The sequence below is a fragment of the Emys orbicularis genome, chromosome 9 (genome assembly GCF_028017835.1).
Source record: "Emys orbicularis isolate rEmyOrb1 chromosome 9, rEmyOrb1.hap1, whole genome shotgun sequence".
Taxonomy (NCBI): Eukaryota; Metazoa; Chordata; order Testudines; family Emydidae; genus Emys; species Emys orbicularis.
Window position 1 is genome coordinate 81,592,157 of NC_088691.1, and position 22,585 is coordinate 81,614,741.

Below are 22,585 nucleotides of genomic sequence, written 5' to 3' on the forward strand. Positions count from 1 at the left end.
GGGCGGCACAGCCGGAGGAGACATGGGGGGGGGCCGCTGGGGCGGCACGGCACGGCTGGAGGAGCCATGGGGGGGGGGGGCCGTGGGGGCGGCACGGCACGGCTGGAGGAGCCATTGGGGGAGCGCGGCGCAGCCGGAGGAGCGAGGGGGGGCGCAGCATGGCAGCCCGCAGCGCGGCTGGAGGAGCCATGGAGGGGGGCGGCACAGCTGGAGGAGCCATGGGGGGGACCGCGGGGGCCGCACGGCCGGAGGAGCCATGGGGAGGGGGGCCGTGGGGGCAGCACGGCTCGGCTGGAGGAGCCATGGGGGGGGGGGGCGCGGCGCGGCCGGAGGAGCGAGGGGGGGCGCAGCATGGCAGCCCGCAGCGCGGCCGGAGGAGCCATGGGGGGGGGGGGCACGGCGCGGCCGGAGGAGGAGCCAAGGGGGCATGGCCAGAGGAGCCAAGCGGTAGCGCCTTTTTAATGTTTGCTCCCCCTGCTCTCAGAACCTGGCTACGCCACTGGGTCTAGATAATACCTAGACCTGCCATGAGTGCAGGGGACTGGATTAGATGACCTCTAGAGGTCCCTTCCAGTCCTATGATTCCATAGATGCTGGAACTAGAGGTGCTGCTGCACCACCTGGCTTGAAGTAGTTTCCATTATACACAAGGTTTACAGTTTGGTTCAATGGCTCTCAGCACCCCCACTATAAAAATTGTTCCAGTACCTCTGTGCGATTCTATGATTCTATGCATAGATCACTATCTAATTCTGTATTTATCACCATGAGTCAGTGTGAAACATCTTCGACTGTAAATAGGTGAGCTGATATAACATTCAGTCTAGCTAACCAAAAGAAACTACAAATCCTTTCATTCCTTCTATTTGCAGTGCACATAAATGAGACCTATATATGTAAGAGCCTCTTGAAAGAGTTTGCTTCAGGCAGCCAGTACATGAGATATCAAGTCAAGAGAAAAATCAGTAAAGCCTATAAAGTAATATATTAGATTCTCAGGGGTTCTGACAGTTTTCTGCTGACTAAAGGCACCTAGCTGGAGGCAAAAGTGATACATTATCACATAGGCACCAACTGTTCAACCCACCATGCTTTCTAAGAGAAAAAAAACTACAAGGTTTCATAAAACGTTAAAGATATTTCTTCTAATTGCAGCTGAGAAGGAGTTAGCAAGTGACAAATATAATTTTTCTAAGCCTTTTTTGTTTTGAGCACTTCTCTTTTCCAATACCCATCTACAGGAGCTAGTGTGTGGGTATATAAGACAGAGGGCCTCATTACCCTATGACACCAGTTTTATAGTGGAGTAACTCTCATTGACATCAGTGGAGTTATTTTTGATTCATTACATTAAAAAGTGAGAAGACAATCAGGCAACAGACTCCTACATATCCAAGGCTCCAACATGCTGTCTAGGGGTCCAACATACAGTCTCTTGAAACCTATTTCTTGAAAACATTAAATGAAAATGATTGGTGCCCTTTAAATTGTTTTTCTTTAAGGGTCTTAAAACAACAAAAAAAGGACAATGCTGCTTTCTAAGATACAAATTAAAATGGGCATCCTTACACGCGCATCGCTGGATAATGAAGAGTGAGTCAGAAAGCAAGGTGAGGAGGCAGCTGTAAAAGAGGATTATTCATGCCTTTCCTATTTTCTTGAATTACTTCAGGTAAGTGAGCATTACACACAGTCTGAGACCCTACCCCGCTCCTCTTCCTGAATTATCTACCTTGGGGAGCAGTAGAGTACCCTGAAGAATGTTCAGTCTCTTTACAAGTTATGTCCACATGAAGTAGTACTAGAATTTTTCCCAAACTCTGACCAAGCATAAAGTAAGCAATGACAGTTCTAATTGTGAAAGCTTTGGGACGAATCCTTTACTGAGACAAAATTACTATTACATAACATGGGAGTTTTGCCTGGCCAAGAACTGCAAAATTTGGACCTTAGTTAGTTTTTGGCAGGCTATCATTATTCACCAACTTCAGTAAAATAGTTTTTCTAATTTTGAAAAAGTTTGCGTTGTTCAGAGTATCTAAGCAGATCAGAAATCTCCATAGGTGCTGGAACTAGGGGTGCTGCCGCACCCCCTGCCTTGAAGTGGTGTCCATCATATACAGGATTTACAGTTTGATTCAATGGCTCTCAGCACCCCATTATGCAAATTGTTCCAACACCCCTGGAAATCTCTGACCTTTATACCCTTGCCACTACCCCAAACTACGGTACATATCCTCAGCTACTGGATTAATGCATTTGTTCCTTTGAGCCAGTTTTACTTTTTAGCACTATTTATTTTTAAGTTTTGCTTCCCCTCTCTTCTTTCCCCCAGTGTTTTTAGAACAAGGTCAGACAGTCTAACTCTCAGCCTTCAAACCTGTATGACACAAAATGTGACAAAAGGACTGAAATGTCCTTAACATCTGTACCATATGCAATGATAGATAATGGTGTGCAACTATAAAATCCATTTTAAGGATGCCTTCTCACTGTGTGAATTAGCTTTTTAAAAAAACTAGAAAGACAAATTTCATCATGTGCAGAAATAAGAATTCCCTCACATGGGTTATCAGCTGAGTTTGAACTCCATATTCTGAGATCTCCAGCACAGACCTTTACTAGCTAAGCTAAAGGAGAAATTGTTATCCCCTAGGTGGACCACTCTGTAGAGAGGGACTCAACACAAACTTGACTAGTGGATTACAAAATGATTTGCTAGACAATAATAGTCTACTGAAGATCAGGAATCCCGGGTTTTACGTCTGTCTTTTGGAGGGAGTGTGTCTAATGGGTAGCACAATGACTACAGACAGGATATCCAAGGCCATAGATTTTGCACATTCATTCTGAGATGCAGGGTAGCTGAATGTTTAAAACTCGGTTCTGTCACATCAGAGACCCAGGTGCTATTCTGTCACATCAGAGACCCAGGTGCTATTCACAGCTGTGCCTGAAGTGACACTGAGGTGAGATCAGAACTCTTGGCTCCCATCTCAGTGCCCTTTCCCTACAGGGTTTTTAGACAGAAAATCTGGCAGTGCAGAAGAACACCTTTCCCAACATCTGTAAGTTTGATGATGAGGGAAAGGTACACTGTGTCTCATAAAATGAATTATTTTCCTGTCAAAAAGGAGGATTTTAGAATGTATGAGACTGGAGTTACCTGGTGACTTAGCGAATACTGCATATAACCACCAGCATGAGCTTTGAACACACATTGTGTTGGAACAGACCTGGAAGAAAATGTACTAGACAGTTTTAGAAGACAGAAAGGGGTACATTTTCAATGTACTGTGTGTGGATTTAGCCACTTGACTTCCATTAACATTAATGGGAGAAGCAAGATATCCCTCGATAGCTTTGATTCATCTACACTGTGATTTAGTACAAAACACTGCATCTGTTAATTCTGACTCTACCCACATCTTTTCAGCAGAGACTTTGCTTGCTCTGCAGAAAAAAAAAATTACAGAAGCTTTATTTTTGTGTTAATATTTTACCATAGTTAAAATAGAGGCAGAAACATAGCTCTTGGGGCAACAAGATAGTCAGGCAAATCTATTAGAAAGTGACGGAGCAAGGAAGGAACTTGAGAAGGAAGGGAGAAGAGGATAGAGAGGTGTTGGAGTATATAAATAGATGAGAAGTGACAAATAGGAGCACATGCCAATCTAAAGATAGATAAAATATGAACTAGTGTTACAAGATATGCATGTTCTCATTAATCAGTTCAGCATTTAGTTTACCATGCTGATAACGTCCACTCATTTCTTAACCACAGTGAGCCACATTCGGATCCCCTCACTCATCCTGTATAGTTCCTTGCTCCACAGTAGTCCCACTGAGGTCAATAGGCCACTCAGAGTAGGGTGTTTCCAGAAATGGAGCTCTGTATAAATATGGCGTTTAAAGAAACCAGAAGAATGGCCAAGGAAATTGTTCTATTTTTCTCTATTGTGACTGAATAGAAAATTAATTTTTAAAAAGGTAATTTGTGGTTAAATTTCCTGACGGAAATCTGTGAGTAGAACTGTCCACAGGTCTCTGAGCCTGAGCCAGCAGTAGATTTAATTTTGAGTCCTCCTCTGCTTGCCTCTCAGGGGACCGGCTATGCCACCTGGCGCTGATTTGACCAAAAAGGAGCAAGTGAATATTGTATTACTGTTATTTATATGGCACCAACAGGGTGCTGGATCCTTTACAAACAGATGAGACTATCCTGTTGCAGATGTCCACATGCTAAACAGACACAATACAGTAAAAGGATAGGAGCAGGTGCTGTCTATAGCTCCTAAAAGATTGCATTCCTGCAGGGTTTAGGTGCTCCACAGCAGGAGAAGCTTGCTGCTCTAAGTCTATTTTACCCTAATTTATTGAAAATATGAAGGTATTTTAAGATTATTTTGATGATGTGCATCTTAGGGACAAATTCTGCTGCTCCTCCTCCATAGCTCCAAAAGTGGTTCAGTTCTGATATGCAAGTCGGGGGCAAGGAAATGCAGTAGGCTCACATCTCCTGTGCAGTATGGAACTGAGAACCACGGTGGCTCCCTACTTGCCAGCATGCAGGATATGGGTCAGACTGGGATTATGGCAACGCAGAGGTTCCAAAGTATCTGCCACTACATAGCTCCTCTCAGCCTCCCTTTGCGAGAGGGCACATTATAGCCACTACAGCTTCAGAAATCCCACCCTCCAGGCTGAGGCTAAAGCTCTTTCTCCATTCCCATCACAGCTACTTGGATCTGGATCTCCAACGCTAAGTGTTTGTGTCCTATATCTTACATTTTTGTAAAGCTGGAGATCCTTAACTTTCCAACACCTGTATTTTGCCTGGCAGAAGCATAACTGACTACTTCATTCTCAGCCTATAGCTATCAACGCTGCCACACTGAGTGGGGAAGTCTTCTTGTTAATAGCTCCATTTACACCAGCTGAGGAGCTGACCTCGTGTTTGCCGGACCTTGTATTCTGTCTCCCAACGACTCTGACATTCCATGGTTTCACAAACTTTATCAAGCAGTTACTAAACAAAATGGCAAGTAAATAGGAACACTACTGCTTCCTACCTTAATTTCCAAATTTTATTTTTAAAGTAACCATTGTGATTTATTGCATTTATGAATTCCAATACAGAGCTAGACCTGGTCTGCTTCTTAATCGTGACTAAGTTACTGACAATATAGGCTCTTTTAATATGGTATTGTTTCTGCTCCCTGATTGGTCAAGGGAAACTTTCAAAGCAAGAAAATAATGAGTGATGAGTAACAAATAGTGAATAGCCTTGTCACATTTGTATCCAAGTATTTGGAGGGAAAACAGCCGTTCCCCGAACGTTTGCACAAACAAACATGGACATGATCAAAATAAACACTATGGGGAACATTTGTACATATTGTTTTTAAAGAACCATCTATCAGAGAAAACACAATCCCACTGAGATTTTCAAAGCTGCCCACAGATTTAGGTGGCCAACTCCCATCTGTTTCAATAGGAACTGTGCATCTACATCCCATAGATAGCTTTGAAATCTCAACCTTCATGATTAGATTTAAAGTAACAAAAATTCACAATAATTCAGGCAGCCTACAAATCTAATTCCCAATATACCTGAACTTCCCCATAAAGAGGAAGAGTGGCTTTGACTGGAAAATGGGAGCATATTATATTTTTTATATAAAAAACAATGATGAGTTTACTTCTAGCTGAAACTATCTGTTCTGGAAGGCTTAGAAGTGGAAGAAGAAGCTTTTCGTGTTGTCAGACATTTTCATTCCCTGCTCTCTCAGACTTGCTTCCTTGCACCCAGCAAGTAGTAAGGGGCCCATACCTGCAATCTTACACGAATACTAGCACTGACTACTTGACTTCACTAGGACTATTTGTGTCATGACTGCTCATAAAAAATATCACAGGATAGGGCCCAAAGAGCTAATAGCCTACACATGCAATAAAGAGAATTCTTGAAGCTCAACCCATAGTTCTAGTGGCATTATGTTGATTCTATAATTCTGTGAATGTTGCTCAAAGAATAATAATCCTTACACAAAATGGCACAGAAAATGTATGCACCAAACATAGCTGTGACAAAGAGAAATAAGTGGAGTTACAGCAATATAAAGCTGTTGCAATGCACTGGTGAAATGGACCCATCAAATTAATCCCTGAGGTAATTGCACTGAAGAGAAAATGAGTTACACCAGAGAGGAGTTTGGTCTAACATCTGGACTAGGCTCTGACTAGAATACTATATATTAGAACAGGGGAGGGCAAACTACGGCCTGTGGGGGCAGAGGGCTCCATGCGCTGCCCTTGCCTGAAGGCACCGCCCCCGCAGCTCGCATTGGCCAGGAACAGGGAACCGCAGCCAATAGGAGCTTCGGGGGTGGTACCCTCAGGTGAGGGCAGCGCACGGCGAAGCCATCTGCCCCACCCCACCCCCAGGAGCTACTGCCGGACATGCTGGCCACTTCCGGGAGTGGAATGGGGGCAGGGCAGGCAGGGAGCCTGCCTTAGCCCCGCTGTGCACCGCTGCCACCCTGGAGCCACTCAAGGTAAGCAGTGCTGGGCCAGAGCCCGCACGCTGAACCCCTGCTGCATCCTGCACCCCAACCCCCTGCCCTGATCCTCCTAACCCTCGCCTTGAGCCCCCTGCTGCACCCCTCCTGCACCCCAACCCCCTGCCCTGATCCCCCTCCTGCACACCACACCCCCTCTCACACCCCACACTCCAACCCCCCTCTCCCCTGCCCCAGCCCTACATTCATTGCCCTGCATACAATTTCCCCACCCAGATATGGCCCTCGGGCCAAAGAATTTGCCCACCCCTGTATTAGACCCCAAACTGGTACAGTAGCATGTGGGTCAACTCTCAAAGATAGAGTGAGACAACAGTCTGTGTAGGGAGCCAGTCAAATCTACTCCATGTTCATTTTGATGGGAGCCCATATAAAATGTACTGCAATACATAATCAGCAGGGATAGCCCAAAACATTAGAGGTTACAATAGAGTGACCACAGGGTTTTGAACCTTTATTATAGGAAACCATTGGTTTTTTAAAATAAAGGGGAAGGATATTCTGTACATATGGCCCCGTTTCTGGGTATGAAAACAGAACACTTCATACCCTGCTCCTTTGTAGTAATCATTTATTTCTGTGCTGTTAAAGAGCAGTTATGTAATCACTAGAACTGGCTGACTGCAATTAGTTGGGTGAAGGAGAACGAGGGTGGTAAATTAGTTAATGGTCTCCCTAAAAGGTAGATCAGAAAAAGGAGGTTAGTTGGGTTAGAGAAGTGCATTCTTGATTTCTATGCTGCATTTAAATAGTGCTTTTTTAATGGCTCCTGACAATTGCCATTTAACAAGGTGGACTTACAGCTATTTTGCTCTAAGTAACATGGGTATGTGACTGAGTGTACTCCCCTTTCCCTCTCTCCCCCATGTTGCTTTTCACTCATCTTGTATCCACACCTTGAAACTGGTTGACAGCATTGACCTGCCATAAGGAAAACTATATGACAGAACTGATAGCATTCTTGTCTGATAACGTGCACTTAAATGGTGGAAATGTGATGCCTTCCACACTCATACAGGAAGCAATATGGCAAACCATGCTCCTCCCTAGCATAAAAGCATCAAGACCAGTTGCAATGCACCTCCTGAATGTAAGATAGCCAGTATAAAGCTAAATGAGTGTTGATCTCTGCTGATCACAATTAGGGTCCCGATTTTTAGCTGTTTGTCTCGCGGCAGCACTCGGCTTTTTTTTTTTTTTGCTCCGCCGGCAGCACTCGGCTCCCCCCGCCCCCCTGTCCCGATATTTTCTTCCTCTGATCTGGTCACCCTAATCACAATGTACTGTATTTACATCTCCAAATTATTAAAACATTGTATATAATATATAAACATAGCATTTATATGAAATGATTGGTTCCCTTCAGTACATTTCCTAGTAGTTTGTTTGCTCTAATTTTAAATTTGCAACTACCCTTCTGTAAGAGGAAAATAAAGCCAACCACATCCATGGATTTTCTGTCCATACCTTATCACTAGAATGCTCCAAAAATCCATTACTCAGACATCACTGTTACTAGGAACTAATTGGTACGACAGAGCCAGTCAGCAGATGCTCAAATAAGTTGTTTCCCTTCCCTTCGCCAAATAATAATTGTAGAACTTTCAAAATCATGTAATGTTGTTTTTCAGAACCTTTGGAAACAGCTATTGAAAAAAAACTTTACAACTAGATAACACCTGCCCACATCCTTATGGTTCAGGTCCATTGCTCCAACGAATATAACCCGCAGAATACCGAATATTTAGTTTTTGAAAAGTTAGCCCCAAACTAGTTTTTAAGTCCTTTGCTATTTGGGTATTCAACACATAAAAAATGTATGTTCACTTAGTTGGTTGCAACAATATTTAAAATTCACTTTTAACCTTATGTCCCTTGTACTAAGTTATTAAAATTCCTCTTTACAGATCTGAGAGCTGATTCCACCCCACTGAAGTCAATGAAGTTATGCAGATTTATACTAGCTGAGCACCTGGCCCAATATTGCTTAGCACTTATACTGTACCTTGCTTTTTCAAAGCACTTTGCAAACATTAATTAACCTACATGTATTATTAATCACGTACAATCCTTTCTGCTGTTGAATTCATCTACCAAGTCAGCCCAAGATCCCAGCAGTTTAATTCTGCTTTTAATCCTGGTGGGAATGTCTGTGTCTTGCCCTTCTCACCAATGGGGCAAATGTCAGCATTGTGGAGATCTGCAAGTTAGAGTTGAATGTCAGAAACAAAGAGATCCTATAACTAGCATCTTGAACTTTTGACCTTCGAAGCAGGATAGCCTGACAACCACACACTGTGTTAGAATTTGGAAAATGTCAGTAAAGCACCAATTGGGATTCTGGGCAATGGCAAGTCGTGAAGTAGTCTGTCTAAGAAGTGACAAACACAGTCTTCAGGGCAAAGGAAGCCAGCCACATGCAGTCACTGCTAGCTGCTTCACAGAGAGATGATGGCATTAGCTATAAGCAGAAGTCACAACAGGACTAGCAATTTGAAAGGACAGCCAAAGAATATGGTAGAGGAGTTCTTGTTGAAAAAGTGACTGGAGGCTACCGCAAGGACAGTCACAGTTAGTGATAAACATACTACAGCATAATCTGACTTTGTCAACTAGATTATACAGGATACGTGAGCAAAGGCCAATACATTAAAACTGCTGAACAGTCATTTACTTTTTGCTAAGAGCACAACTGTTCATCACTGCAGGCTGTAAGTGACCAAACACTTGCATTTTAAAAAAAGGGAGAGTAAATCCAATGCATTCAAATGGTCTCTTTATTTTATGAACAGGTAGGAGCCATCCAGTCCCAAATATCTGCCCCTATTGATTTAACTTGAGCTCACTGTGGCAGCTCCAGCAGGGTTTCAAGTGACTTCAGGGTTCAAACAAACAATGGCACACCCCTCCACTTGTAGGTCCTAACGAAAGCCTTTCAGACCCATAGACTTTAAGGCCAGAAGGGACTATCATGATTATCTAATCTGACCTCTTGCACATCGCAGGCCATAGAACTTCACCCACATACTCCTGTAATACGCCCATAACCTCTGGCTGAGTTACCGAAGTCCTCAAATCTTGGTTTAAAAACTTCATGTTACAGAAAATCCACCATTTACTCTAGTTCAAAGCAGCAAGTGACCCATGCCCCACACTGCAGAGGAAGGCGAAAACCCCCAGGGTCTCTGCCAATCTGACCTGAGGGGAAATTCCTTCCTGACCCCAATGTGGCTCTCAGTTACACCCCAACCCTTTTGAAAAATTAACTCGCACCACATTCCCCATTCTGCAGGGAATGCTACACAAATAGGACCAGGAATCCCAAACAGTCCAAGATCAATGTCTCACCCACCATACTCTTGAGCACTGGCTCCTATAGGCAGGGTTCTCATAGGAAAGGCAAATTCCTCCCTGGGAGCTATGACCACACCCATGACCTAATCCTGCCTTTTTCAAAAGCCTACTTTCTTAATCAGACCCAGCTGTCATCTCCTCCCTCCATACCTAGGCAGTTTAGATATTCCCTGCGGGGTGTGGCAGGTACTTTTCCTCTCTTCCCAGGAAGCTTATTAACCCTTTTTTCCTGCTTTCTGGCAGTGGGATGATTAAACCCTATCACCTCCCCTGGAAATGTGTTCCAGGAGTTTACAGAGTCTTCCACTTTTTCCTATCACTTGGATAGGCAACTGATTGTTTTATATGTGTGACCACTGGAGGGCAGTGGACCTATAATAATTCACACAGCCCAGTAGTGTCCTAAAATGTCACTGATGCAGTAACACAGCTTTTTAAATTTTAACCATCTTTCTTGAGCATTCTAGTCTTCTCTTTTATGTGTAATATTTTGCTTGTTCATTTAAGGAGAGAGATTCTTGTTTTTCTTCAGTGTTACAATCCTGTATAAAAGCCAGTAGGAGACTACCTTATTGATTAAATGGCGCTTTTCCTATGGCCAATGAACTAATTAAGCACTCCTTAGTGTCAAATGCAATCAGCATAAAGGTCAGAAATTTTGTTATTTACAAAACAAGTGACCTGATTCCTGAGGTTTCAATCAAATAAAATGAAGGATCAAATTGACCAGTAATTCAATAATGAAGAAAGCTCTGTATTAGCGTTTGCATTACATTCTTTTGCCTGTGTGCCCGTTTGTTTTTGGACATCTCATCTTCAGATCACATCCTTCAGGATTTAACCAAAGGAGCCTGGTGACATCTGAAAGTGAGTAGGCAAAACTGATATTTAAAAGCATCTCAGAACCAATTTATAGCAGTAATTAGATTATCAGACATAGAACAGGGTAGGCAGCGCTCCCCTCAAAGAGCTTCCCTGGGGTTTAACTTGAAAATGGGCACACATTCATGCTTATTAAAATATCATTATTGGCATTATTTAAGGCAGGCCAAAAATCGCTGTGCAGAAGCATGACCACGCGGAGCTAGAGAAGGCATATGTAAGCATGGGGGGAGGGATAACTCAGTGGTTTGAGCATTGGCCTGCTAAACCCAGGGTTGTAAATTCAACCCCATGGTTGAGGGAGCCATTTAGGGAACTGGGGTAAAAAACCAAATCTGTCTGGGGATTTGTCCTGCTTTGAGCAGCGGGTTGGACTAGATGATCTCCCGAGGTCCCTTCCAACCCTGATATTCTATATTCTAAGCTATGGGCAGATCATAGGGCTGTGCAATAACACATGCATTACCCTTTATCACTCCTCAAACCAGTCCTGGAATGTTTTCCACAGCTCAACACATAAAGAGTCTCTGGACTGTAAACTCAACAGTCATGGGGGAGACAGGATTGAGGCACGATGCTTGCTCACTATAGGTTCCATTATAGATACAGCTGTTGTGGGTTGTATGTATCCTGAAGCCAGTATTTGGCCTTTAGTTCATAATCATTAACTTTTAGGAGGCAGAAAATCCAAGTGCTCATTGACTGCATTACCAACAATCTTTGCATTCAATACAGATGAGCTCAGCTAACAATATTTTCTCCTTTCTGTTAGGCACAACGTGATTTTCTTCAGCATCACTTCTTGTTAGGCCTTTCCACCCCCCTAAAACAAACACATTAATTATGGAAAATCAAATAGTCGTACCCATTTCTGTTTGAGTTCTGCTGTGTCCTTGATACAGTATACAAGACATTAATGCGGTGTAGGTTTGTTCTATACCCGTGCTTATTTTTTTGGATCCCATTTCAAATTATCAGAGTCATTGTTACAAATGACAGTTTTAAGTAATCACCAGTAACAGTAATTCTTTTAGGTACTGAACTCAATTATAGTCAGAAATCAATGCAAAAACTCCCATGTCCCCAACACCCAAGAATGTGCAATGGCATTAGGAATGAAGAGGGAGCATCTAGGCCCCAATCATGCAAACTGATCCACATGGGCAGATCCCAGCCACCATGCAGAAACTAGAATGACTTCAGTGAGACTCTCTGCAGGCATATGAGTCAGTCCAGATTGCAGGATCAGGACCAGCCCAGTTTTACATGACATACATCCTATGCCCTTGATGCTCCTGTTACTCTAGTCTAAGCCATAATTAACTGCATTAAAGTCAATGAAATTAAACCATTGTAAATTGAGTGTGAGAGCAGAATCAGGCCCTATATCTGTAGGACAATAAGAGACCAGTTTATGGACACCTAAGTAGATCATTAAGCTAAAATGACATATATAAGGAGTTTATCTTGAACCAGTTATTCCACGGTGCTCTAGAAGACTAACCAGTTCCTGAGCACTGCTTATTGTTAGTAACTATCCAAGTTATAAAGCAAACAAAGGGATAATCATACTAAGACTTGCAATGTTCTGGGTCAAAAAGAACGGTGATCTTGATACCCATATTGAAATCCATAGTCAACTGCATTTCACTCAGTTGTATGAATAAATACCCGGCATGTCATCCAAAGGATGTCACATTTCATTTGGGTTTTCTGCTAAAACACCTACTATGAGATAGATTCCCATCTGACAGTCTGCGCTGAATAAGAACTAGTGTCAGAGTCACAGTTCAGTCCCTTTCCTCTCTTGCTCCATGAGGGAAGTAAAGTGCCAGCCCTTTTCCTGGGACAGCTTACTTCTCCCTCTGTGCCAGCTCAGATGCACTGGCTGGCATGTTAGGGGAGGGGAATCCAAGGCTCCACGCACTCCCTGTCCACCTGAGTGGGAGGAGACTGACGGCAGCTGTTCTCCTCAATATGGGTAGCAAGCAGGGCCGGCTCCAGGCACCAGCAAACGAAGCAGGTGCTTGGGGCGGCCAGTGGGAAAGGGAGGCACGTCCGGGTCTTTGGCGGCGGGTCCCTCAGTCCCTCTCGGACCGAAGGACCCGCCACCGAATTGCCGCCAAGGAATGAAGTTAAGCTGCCGTCGAAGTGCCGCCAATCGCGGCTTTTTTTTTTCCCCTCCCTCCTTCGCCACTTGGGGCAGCAAAAAAGCCTGGGCCGGCCTTGGTAGCAAGGGCAGGAGAAGAAGAGGGTTCTTTATGTCCTTTACTCTCCTGTACAAGCATACAGCAAGGGCCATAATCTTGCCCTGTGTGGTTAATGCATCCATTTTTACACACAGAAGAGTCTCATAGGAAAATCTACACATGCAAAAGCTCAAAACATTAAAGCATCTATATATTGTTTAATTATGAATTGCAGAATGTATTAATGCTCATTTTAGAGATTTCAAATATGTTTTGTTTTGTTTCCCTTTCTAGAGAACTAACACATCAGAGGTGAATCAACTAAGATCACTATTATATATTATAGCTACAGTAACTCCTCACTTAACATTGTAGTTATGTTCCTGAAAAATGCAACTTTAAGCGAAATGATGTTAAGCGAATCCAATTTCCCCATAAGAATGAATGTAAATGAGGGGGTTAGGTTCCAGGGAAATTTTTTTCACCAGACAAAAGACTATAATATATATTATATATTAATATAGTCTTTTGTCTGGTGAAAAAAATTTCCCTGGAACCTAACCCCCTAACATACACACACACAGTATAAGTTTTAAACAAACAATTTAATACTGGTACACAGCGATGATGATTGTGAAGCTTGGTTGAGGTAGAGGAGTCAGAGGGTGGGATATTTCCCAGGGAATGCCTTACTGCTAAATGATGAACTAGCATTCGGCTGAGCCCTCAAGGGTTAACTCTAACACTCTACAAGGCAGCAGGAATGGAGGGAGGGGAGACAGCATCGCAGACAGAGACAGAGACGTACACCGTGTGTGTGTGTGAGAGAGAGATGCGCATTTCCCCTTTAAGTACGCTGACTCTACTCTTAAGTACACTGCCTTGTTAATTAGATCAGCTTGCTGAGACCGCAGCTGCTGCCAGCTCCCTCCGTCCTGAGCCCTGTCGTGTGTCCCCCCTGCTCTATGGAAGATGGGGTAAGCGGGGTGCAAGAGCAGGGGGGAGGGGGACACCCTGACATTAGCCCCCGTCTTCCCCCCCGCACAGCAAGCAGGAGTCTTGGGGAGCAGCTCTAAGGCAGAGGGCAGGAGCAGCACATGGCAGTGGGGGGAGGGACAGCTGAACTGCTGGCAACTGATAGCCTGCTGGACAGCTGCTGCACAGGGAACTTAGGGGAGCGGTGAGCTGATAGGGGGACTGATAGGGGGCTGCCGGTCCACCCTGGTTCCAAGCCCTCACCAGCTAGCTGCAACGGGCTGCTCTTCCTGCAAGCAGTGGACAAAGCAGGCGGCTGCCAAACTACGTTAGAAGGGAGCATTGCACAACTTTAAAAGAGCATGTTCCCTAATTGATCAGCAACATAACAACGTAACAACAAAACAACGTTAACCGGGATGATTTTAAGTGAGGAGTTACTGTATTTTGAACTTCTAAAATTAGGCACACCCATTTCTGCACACATGTTCTTCACTCCTGTATTTCTACATATTCATTTTTTCATGCTTACACATTTTTGCCCATCCAAAATTTAGGCATGAAAAAGTGTTGGCACACATTTAAAAACTGCTTTTGAAAATGTGATCTTTTGTTTAATAGGAGTATTGTGTCACAATGTAAACTTAAAATCATTTAAAACCCTTCACATGAACTTTTTATTATAGTGTACCAACTCGACACATGTAGCACTTTACATAAGGAAAATCCATGACTACTGGTTCAAATGGGACACAATTCCAAGAGCAGAATTAGAAAATAGATGGAAAGTGAGTAGAGGTTGCCAAAATATATACGGTTTTAAATGTTTGGAATTAGAACCTGTTTAGTATTTTTATTACAAATAATTGAGCTGCAGGGAATTTTTCAACAAAATCAGAAATGTATTTTAAGATGCTTTTATACAAGAACTCTTTAAAACTCTTCAAAAGAAGAAAAAAAGAATGAAGAACAAAACCATGCTCTACCTGACGAGGAGTCCTTTCAGATTTGCTCCTGCACCACTCCCAATCTGAGAGTTCTGGTTTACGGCTCTCCTCGTGAGACAGCCTTCTTTCCTGCGCTTCAAAAAATGTTGATTTGTCAAAGTTTCTGACCTCCTCTCTTTTAAAGGCTCCTAGTTTGTCAGAAAGAAGACAGTCCATGCTTTTGTCCTTGCCAAGTTCTTGTTTAGTCTCCATACTTTTGCCCTTGTTGAAATCTTTAAACATGGAGCTATCCTCTATGGGTATGGTGCTGAACTCAATTTTGGCAGATTTAAGGATTTTGTTGCTATCTTTCTGAGATTCTTGTGTGTTTTCACAGTCATAGTTCATCAGGTTGTGATATGATATAGAGTTATCATCACCATTGTCATCATGGTGGTGGTTTTCATGGGATATCTTGTAGATTCCATAACCTTGTTGGAATGATAGGTTGAATTCAAAACCCCTCCTTTTTGCTAAATAGAAAGAGAAAAGCTTCTATAATTAAAATATAAAAAAGTTACGTACAAGAAACACAATTAGAAAATATATTTTAAAAAATGCTTAATTTTATCTGTAAATTTAAAACTAAAATACAAGTTGGTTACTTTTAACAACAGACTTTTTGGTATCCATAATGTATGAATTATTATGGAAAATTAAATACTCACCATAGCATTATATACACTCAGGTAATTAGCTTATTTATTCCTTTGTCAAAACATGGTAGAATTTCTATGTTTTGAAGGTGGTTGTTTGCCAGAAAATAGGAATAGTTTCACCCATCATTTTTTAAAGAACAGGATTTGCAAAGCCTTATAAAAGTTATACTAGAAGCAAATAACCAAATTATGGCTCATTTTGTAGTATATCTCAGTTTCAGCTAATGAGAAATTCCCCAAACCCCAAAAAGATAACATAGCATGCTTTCAGAAAAATACACTTAGAATAATAGAAATGTAGGACTGAAAGGGACCTCAATAGGTTTTCTAGTCTGGTCCCCCACACTGAGGCAGGACTAAGTATTATCTAGACAATCCCTGACAGGTGTTTGTATAACCTGTTCTTAAAAACCTCCAGTGATTCCATAGCCTCCCTACATTCTACTTCTGAGAATCAATCAGAACTGTACTTCAGTGCCAAGAGGCAAATAAGAAAAATACATTTCTACGTTAGAAAACAATCATGTAGGTGAACTAATTCCATAATCAACTTACCTTCATACAGAGACAATATATATACTCCACATGTAAAATTATATTCCAACATCAGTACTCTGGCTAATTATTTTAGATGATATAGTTGTTCAGGAATTAAGGTAAGAGTGCTTTACCGCCACATATCCCCTTAATTACTTCTCTCCTCTACCATAAATTCCCTCCATTTCTTCACCCTGCATTCCCATTTTCATATGACTAGATACAATAATTAAAGGTATGTCTCTTATCAAATCATGAAAGCATCTTCCTATCAAATCTACCTAAGAACATTTTAAGACAAAGTACAGAGAACCATTTATAAAATAGTGTCTTTATTCAGCATACAGATTCTGTTTCTCAAAAGATAGTATTAAGTGTGAAATCACAAACTCAACAATTATTCTATTAAAAATCCAGAATAGCCTTTAGCATGAACATCCTAAAAACAAAGCATTTCTATTTACTACGGCTGTCAATTAATCGCAGTTAACTCACATGATTAATTCAAAAAAATTAATCGCGATTAAAAAAATTAATCACAATTAATCACACTGTTAAACAATAGAATACCAATTGAAATTTATTAAATATTTTGGATGTTTTTCTACATTTTCATATATACTGTATTCTGTGTTATAATTGAAATCAAAGTGTATATTATTTTTTATTGCAAATATTTGCACTGTAAAAATGATAAACAAAAGAAATAGTATTTTTCAATTCACCTCATATAAGTACTGTAGTGCAATCTCTTTGTTGTGAAAGTTCAACTTACAAATGTAGATTTTTTTAGATAACTGCACACAAAAACAAAACAATGTAAAACTTCAGAGCCTACGAGTCCACTCAGTCCTACTTCTTGTTCAGCCAATTGCTAAAACAAACAAGTTCGTTTACATTTACAGGAGATAATGCTGCCCTCTTCTTATTTACAATGTCACCAGAAAGTGAGAACAAGCATTTGCATGGCACTTTTGTAGCCGGCATTGCAAGGTATTTACATGCCAGATATGCTAAACATTTGTATGCCCCTTCATGCTTCGGCCACCATTCCAGAAGACATGCGTCCATGCTGATGACGCTCGTTAAAAAAAATATACGTTAATTAAATTTGTGACTGAACTCCTTGGGCGAGAATTGTATGTTCCCAGCTCTGTTTTACCCGCATTCTGCCATATATTTCATGATATATCAGTCTCGGATGATGACCCAGCACATGTTGTTCATTTTAAGAACACTTTCACTGCAGATTTGACAAAACACAAAGAAGGTACCAATGTGAGATTTAGGTTTAAGAATCTGAAGTGCCTTCCAAAATCTGAGAGAGACAAGGTGTGGAGCATGCTTTCAGAAGTCTTAAAAGAGCAACGCTCCGATGCAGAAACTACAGAACCCGAACCACCAAAAAAGAAAATCAACCTTCTGCTGGTGGCATCTGACTCAGATAATGAAAATGAACATGCGTCGGTCCACACTGCTTTGGTTTATTATCAAGCAGAACCCGTCATCAGCATGGATGCATGTCCCTTGGAATGGTGGTTGAAGCATGAAGGGACATATGAATCTTTAGTGCATCTGGCACGTAAATATCCTGCGACACCAGCTACAACAGTGCCATGCGAGTGCCTGTTCTCACTTTCAGGTGCCGTTGTAAACAAGAAGCAGGCATCATTATCTCCTGCAAATGTAAAGAAACTTGTTTGTCTGAGTGATTGGCTGAACAAGAAGTAGGACTGAATGAATGTGCAGGCTCTAAAATTTTACATTGTTTTATTTTTAAATGCAGTTTTTTTGTAATAATTCTATATTTGTAAGTTCAACTTTCATGATAAAATGATTGCACTATAGTACTTGTATTAGGTGAATTGAAAAATACTATTTCTTTCAGATTTTTTACAGTGCAAATACTTGTAATCAAAAATAAATAAAAAGTGATCACTGTACACTTTGTATTCTGTGTTGTAATTGAAATCAATATATTTGAAAATGTAGAAAACATCCCAAAATATTTAAATAAATGGTATTCTATTATTGTTTAACAGTGCAATTAATCACAATTAATTTTTTTAATTGCTTGACAGCCCTACTATTTACATTATCATACAATTGTTTCTTTACCATCATCATAAGTTTACCTCTGTAAGTATTAGATTAGATTCAGAGCAAAGCTGTATCTGGAATGAATAGTTTTCTTGACAAACTGCAGTCACTCTCCTTGGGATAGTGGTTAAAAGTTCATGGTCTGGATTTGACAGAAGAATCCAATTCAGAGAGAACAAATGACTTGAGCCAAAAGGTGCTTTTCTGAAGATCATGAACCTTGTTCTCCTCTCATTTACTCCCATGAGAATCAGGAGTAAACCCACTGAAATCAATGGAGTTACACCGGTATAAATAGGGAACAAGAGTTTAATCCAAAACCAATTGATGTCAATGAGAATTTTTCTACTGATTTAAATTTTCTATGGATCACTGCTGAATGGCTAATACAGAAAACGATTATAATTATTATATGTGAAAGTAATTGCACCACATTGCTGTGGCTGTGAGGTCCTGTCAACATCGAAGGCCTCTCAGTGGCTGCATGATGGATGTGTGAGCAGTAGGATCCGAAGGGCCTTTTCTCTCATTGACAAAATTCCTGTTATTCAGGGGCATGAAGTCACTCAGAATTCAGAGGTGTTTTTGCCTGTCTTTAAAATGTGTTTAGCACAGTCAATGTATTTTCTTAATGCATGTCATATAGACTCATAGACTTTAAGGTCAGAAGGGACCAATATGGTCATCTAGTCTGACCTCCCGCATGATGCAGGCCACAAAAGCTGACCCACCCACTTTCCCTTAATTTAAAGACTTCAAGTCGCAGAGAATCCTCCAGCTTGCGACCCGTGCCCTATGCTGCGGAGGAAGGCGAAAAACCTCCAGGGCCTCTGCCAATCTACCCTGGAGGAAAATTCCTTCCCGACCCCAAATATGGCGATCAGTAGAACCCCGAGCATACAGGCAAGATTCTACAGCCGGACCCTCATTTTACCAGTGATGGCACGTTAATGCCTAATTGACTAAAATCACGTTATCCCATCAAACCATTCCCTCCATAAACTTATCTAGCCTAATCTTGAAGCCAGAGAGGTCTTTCGCCCCCACCGTTTCCCTCGGAAGGCTGTTCCAAAATTTCACCCCTCTGACGGTTAGAAACCTTCGTCTAATTTCAAGCCTAAACTTCCCCACGGCTAGTTTATATCCATTTGTTCTCGTGTCCACATTAGTACTGAGCTGAAATAATTCCTCTCCCTCCCTGGTATTTATCCCTTTGATATATTTAAAGAGAGCAATCATATCCCCCCTCAGCCTTCTTTTGATTAGGCTAAACAAACCGAGCTCCTCGAGTCTCCTTTCATAGGAAAGGTTTTCCATTCCTCGGATCATCCTAGTGGCGCTTCTCTGTACCCGTTCCAGTTTGAGTTCATCCTTTTTAAACATAGGAGACCAGAACTGCTTTTCTAGGGAGGAAGTATTGTCCAGAGGCTAGAGGAGGAGTGAGTTTGAACCCATAGTTTCTGTTAAAAGGTTTGACAATGACTTGCTGTGTGGTCTTGGGCAAGTTACTTAACTTCTCTGTGCCTCAATTTCCCTGACTGTAAAATGGGATAATAATACTCTCTAGCCATCTTATAGGTATGTTGTTAGGCTTATTTAATTAATGTCCAAGAAAACCTTTCAGATCCTCATATGAAATATGCTACAGGAGTGCAGTTTATTGTTACTGTTGCAGACAACCTTCTATGCAATCTACTATAAAATTTACTCTAACAATCTGTTGCCATATGGAACATCACGTGAGACAATATCCCATCCTTCAACCTCCCGCACTTACTTTTCCTTTCTTCGGAAGAAATGGCATATGCATTCCTCCTGCAGTTAATGATGCAGCCACAGGGCAGGTGGATCCAGCGTTCTGACAAAACAAACACAGGGGTGACCGTGGCAGCTAGTAAAGTCAGCAGAAAACTGAATGTCTCAAAGGAAAGGCTTTGAAAACCAACTATGTGCTGGACAGCCATCTGTATCTGAAAGGCAGAACATTAAGAAATTAAATCACTTCAGTCACATACTGTATTTCCAGGAATAACAAAAACATCACATTGTTAATGTGACAAAAATAGAGGTCACAGATTTTCATTGATTTCCCGCTAGGCTTTGTGATTTTGACAGATGCTAGAAGACAAATGTCCTTATACAGTCCCTCTCCCTCTCTCTCTATTTCTCAGAATGCCTTATGCTGCAAATGCAATGATAAATATTGATGCCTGAGGTCTGCCAAAGAAGCAGCTCAGATTCCAAGCAATTCTTAGGGATAACTGAGCCAATCTGGTGAGGTGCTGAGCATCCTCCACTCCCAAAGTCAATGGGGTTTGAGGGCACTCAGTGCCAGGCAGGATTGGGCTTCACGCGCATTATAATTCTCATTCTTTATGGAAAGAAGCTGACTCCATACACATCCATAGAACAAGGATGACACTGAACAATTCCCAACATGTTCACATGCCCAGCAAAGGACTCACTTGTAGGTAACCTTTGTTATATTTATCCTTCCCATACATTGCATCAAAATGTAGTAATGCTTCAATAATTACAAAGATACAAACATTCTTCATCACTTCTCAGACAAGCTTCAGTTTCTTACCCAGAGATGACTGGCAAAGGGCGTGACTCAGAACTGTGAGGATGGAGGAAAAAAAATCTGCCTTAGTAAAACTCACAGATCTCAGAGTCAACCTAATGCCTGCCAGACTGCTTGAAACACAAAACCTGATTCACCCCTACCATTAGCCTAGCTCTACGCTGGGTTCAGTGGAGTTATACTGATATAAAACTGGAAAAACAATGATGAATCTGGCTTTTCATTTTTAAAATGCACTGGTTTTGTATGAATGTATCAATCCTGAAGAAAGCCAGATAAATAAATACACAAACACAGCTCTGTTTGAAATGACTTCTATGGATATGATTTATGCTGCTCATAATTTCTGGATGACTGTTTCAATTAATATCACATAAACTCAGTCCCTGTGTAAATAAATCATTACAAATATGCAAAGAAGTCTGACTTTTTACCATTGTTGGAAGCCAGAGAATGACTTTTGTCAACGCAAGAATCAGCGAGAATCGTTTCTGAGCAAACTCCACAGTGTAGCTCCTGCTCTGCACACTGTTTGTGCAATGGGAGTCCAGCCCACAGCTCTCAGCTGGGCTTTGCCTGAATACTATCTCCGAGCTGGGGCAGGCGTTTCGGAAATGCTTCAGGGTTTTATCCACAGGATCCTCCGGAGAAAGGGATAGGGCGGTGCTACAGACTGGGGGCGTCCCAGGGGTGAAATAGCCTCGGGTGATTTCCTGGTAATCGACATAAAGACGCTGTTGCTCATCTGAGCACAACAGTTGGTAAGTTAGAGGGACAGAAAGCACGGTGAGGAGGCAGAAGCACAGCGAGTAGACAATGAATAAAAACAGGACATAGGAACTGGTGCAGTCTGTGAGGCAACCCCAAGAGGTGGGGACATAGGTGCCCCAACCACAGAGAGGCAAAATGCACACCAGCAAGCTGACAATCCAGATAGTGAGAATGGCCCATATCATGCTCACTGGCTGTTTGGAGGTCCGCTGACTCCACATCACAGTTTTGTTGATTGTGTAGAAGTTGTAAGAAACTATAAGAGTACCTTTCAGATTGCTAGAAATGCCCTGAAATAAATAAAGCAGCGCTGATGTGGTGCACAGAGTCTGGGGGAGTGCCTCGCTTGACCACTGCATGAACATAAAGATAGTCACTGGCACCACGCTTATCAAATCATCCACAGACAAGGAAGTCACAATCATTGAAAGTGTGGTTTTGTTTTGAATTTTCAGTAAGGAAACTAGTGAATAAATGCTGCCCAGCAGGGTAGTGAGCGTAATTATAAACGTCAAGCAAAAAAGAAAGATATTCAAAGTTCTCTGTCCATTGGTTATATCCATAATGCCATGATTTTCAGTAAAGAGGCTTGTCCCATTCAGTGGGAAATGACTAGGTGTTACCGACATGGTTGTTAGGGATTTTATTTTGCCTTCTCACCGACTCCGCAAGTTTTCGTCAGATGAATCGGAACTGCTCCACATCAGAAGTTTCTTCTTTGTTTTCATAGACTCTCCTTTTTGACGCTTGATCAGGATACATTCAGGTGTGTGTGTCCTCTACGCCCAGGATAACTCACACACAAAAAGCAGGCTCCATCAAAGGAAACATTAACACGTACCAAAGAGCACACGATGCAGATAAAAAAGCAATTCCTCCTTAAAACAGACTTTGGGGTTTGAGCTGGTTCTTTATAATCCTTCCAAGTACAAGAGGATGATTAAATTGGGCTCTTGCAGGAATAAAA

General features: G+C 41.8%; 1 protein-coding gene across 1 annotated transcript in view; it reads right to left on the bottom strand.

Annotated features, from left to right (window-relative positions):
• Positions 1–22,247, bottom strand: part of GPR149 (G protein-coupled receptor 149) — a 44,185-nt gene extending 21,938 nt beyond the window's left edge. Inside the window, exons 1-3 of the mRNA XM_065411456.1 lie at positions 21,282–22,247; positions 20,041–20,233; positions 14,968–15,440 (exon numbers count right to left, since the gene is read on the bottom strand). Coding sequence (XP_065267528.1) covers positions 14,968–15,440; positions 20,041–20,233; positions 21,282–22,247 — 1,632 coding nt within the window. The remainder of the gene's footprint in view (positions 1–14,967; positions 15,441–20,040; positions 20,234–21,281) is intronic.
• Between the last annotated feature and the right edge of the window lie 338 nt (positions 22,248–22,585).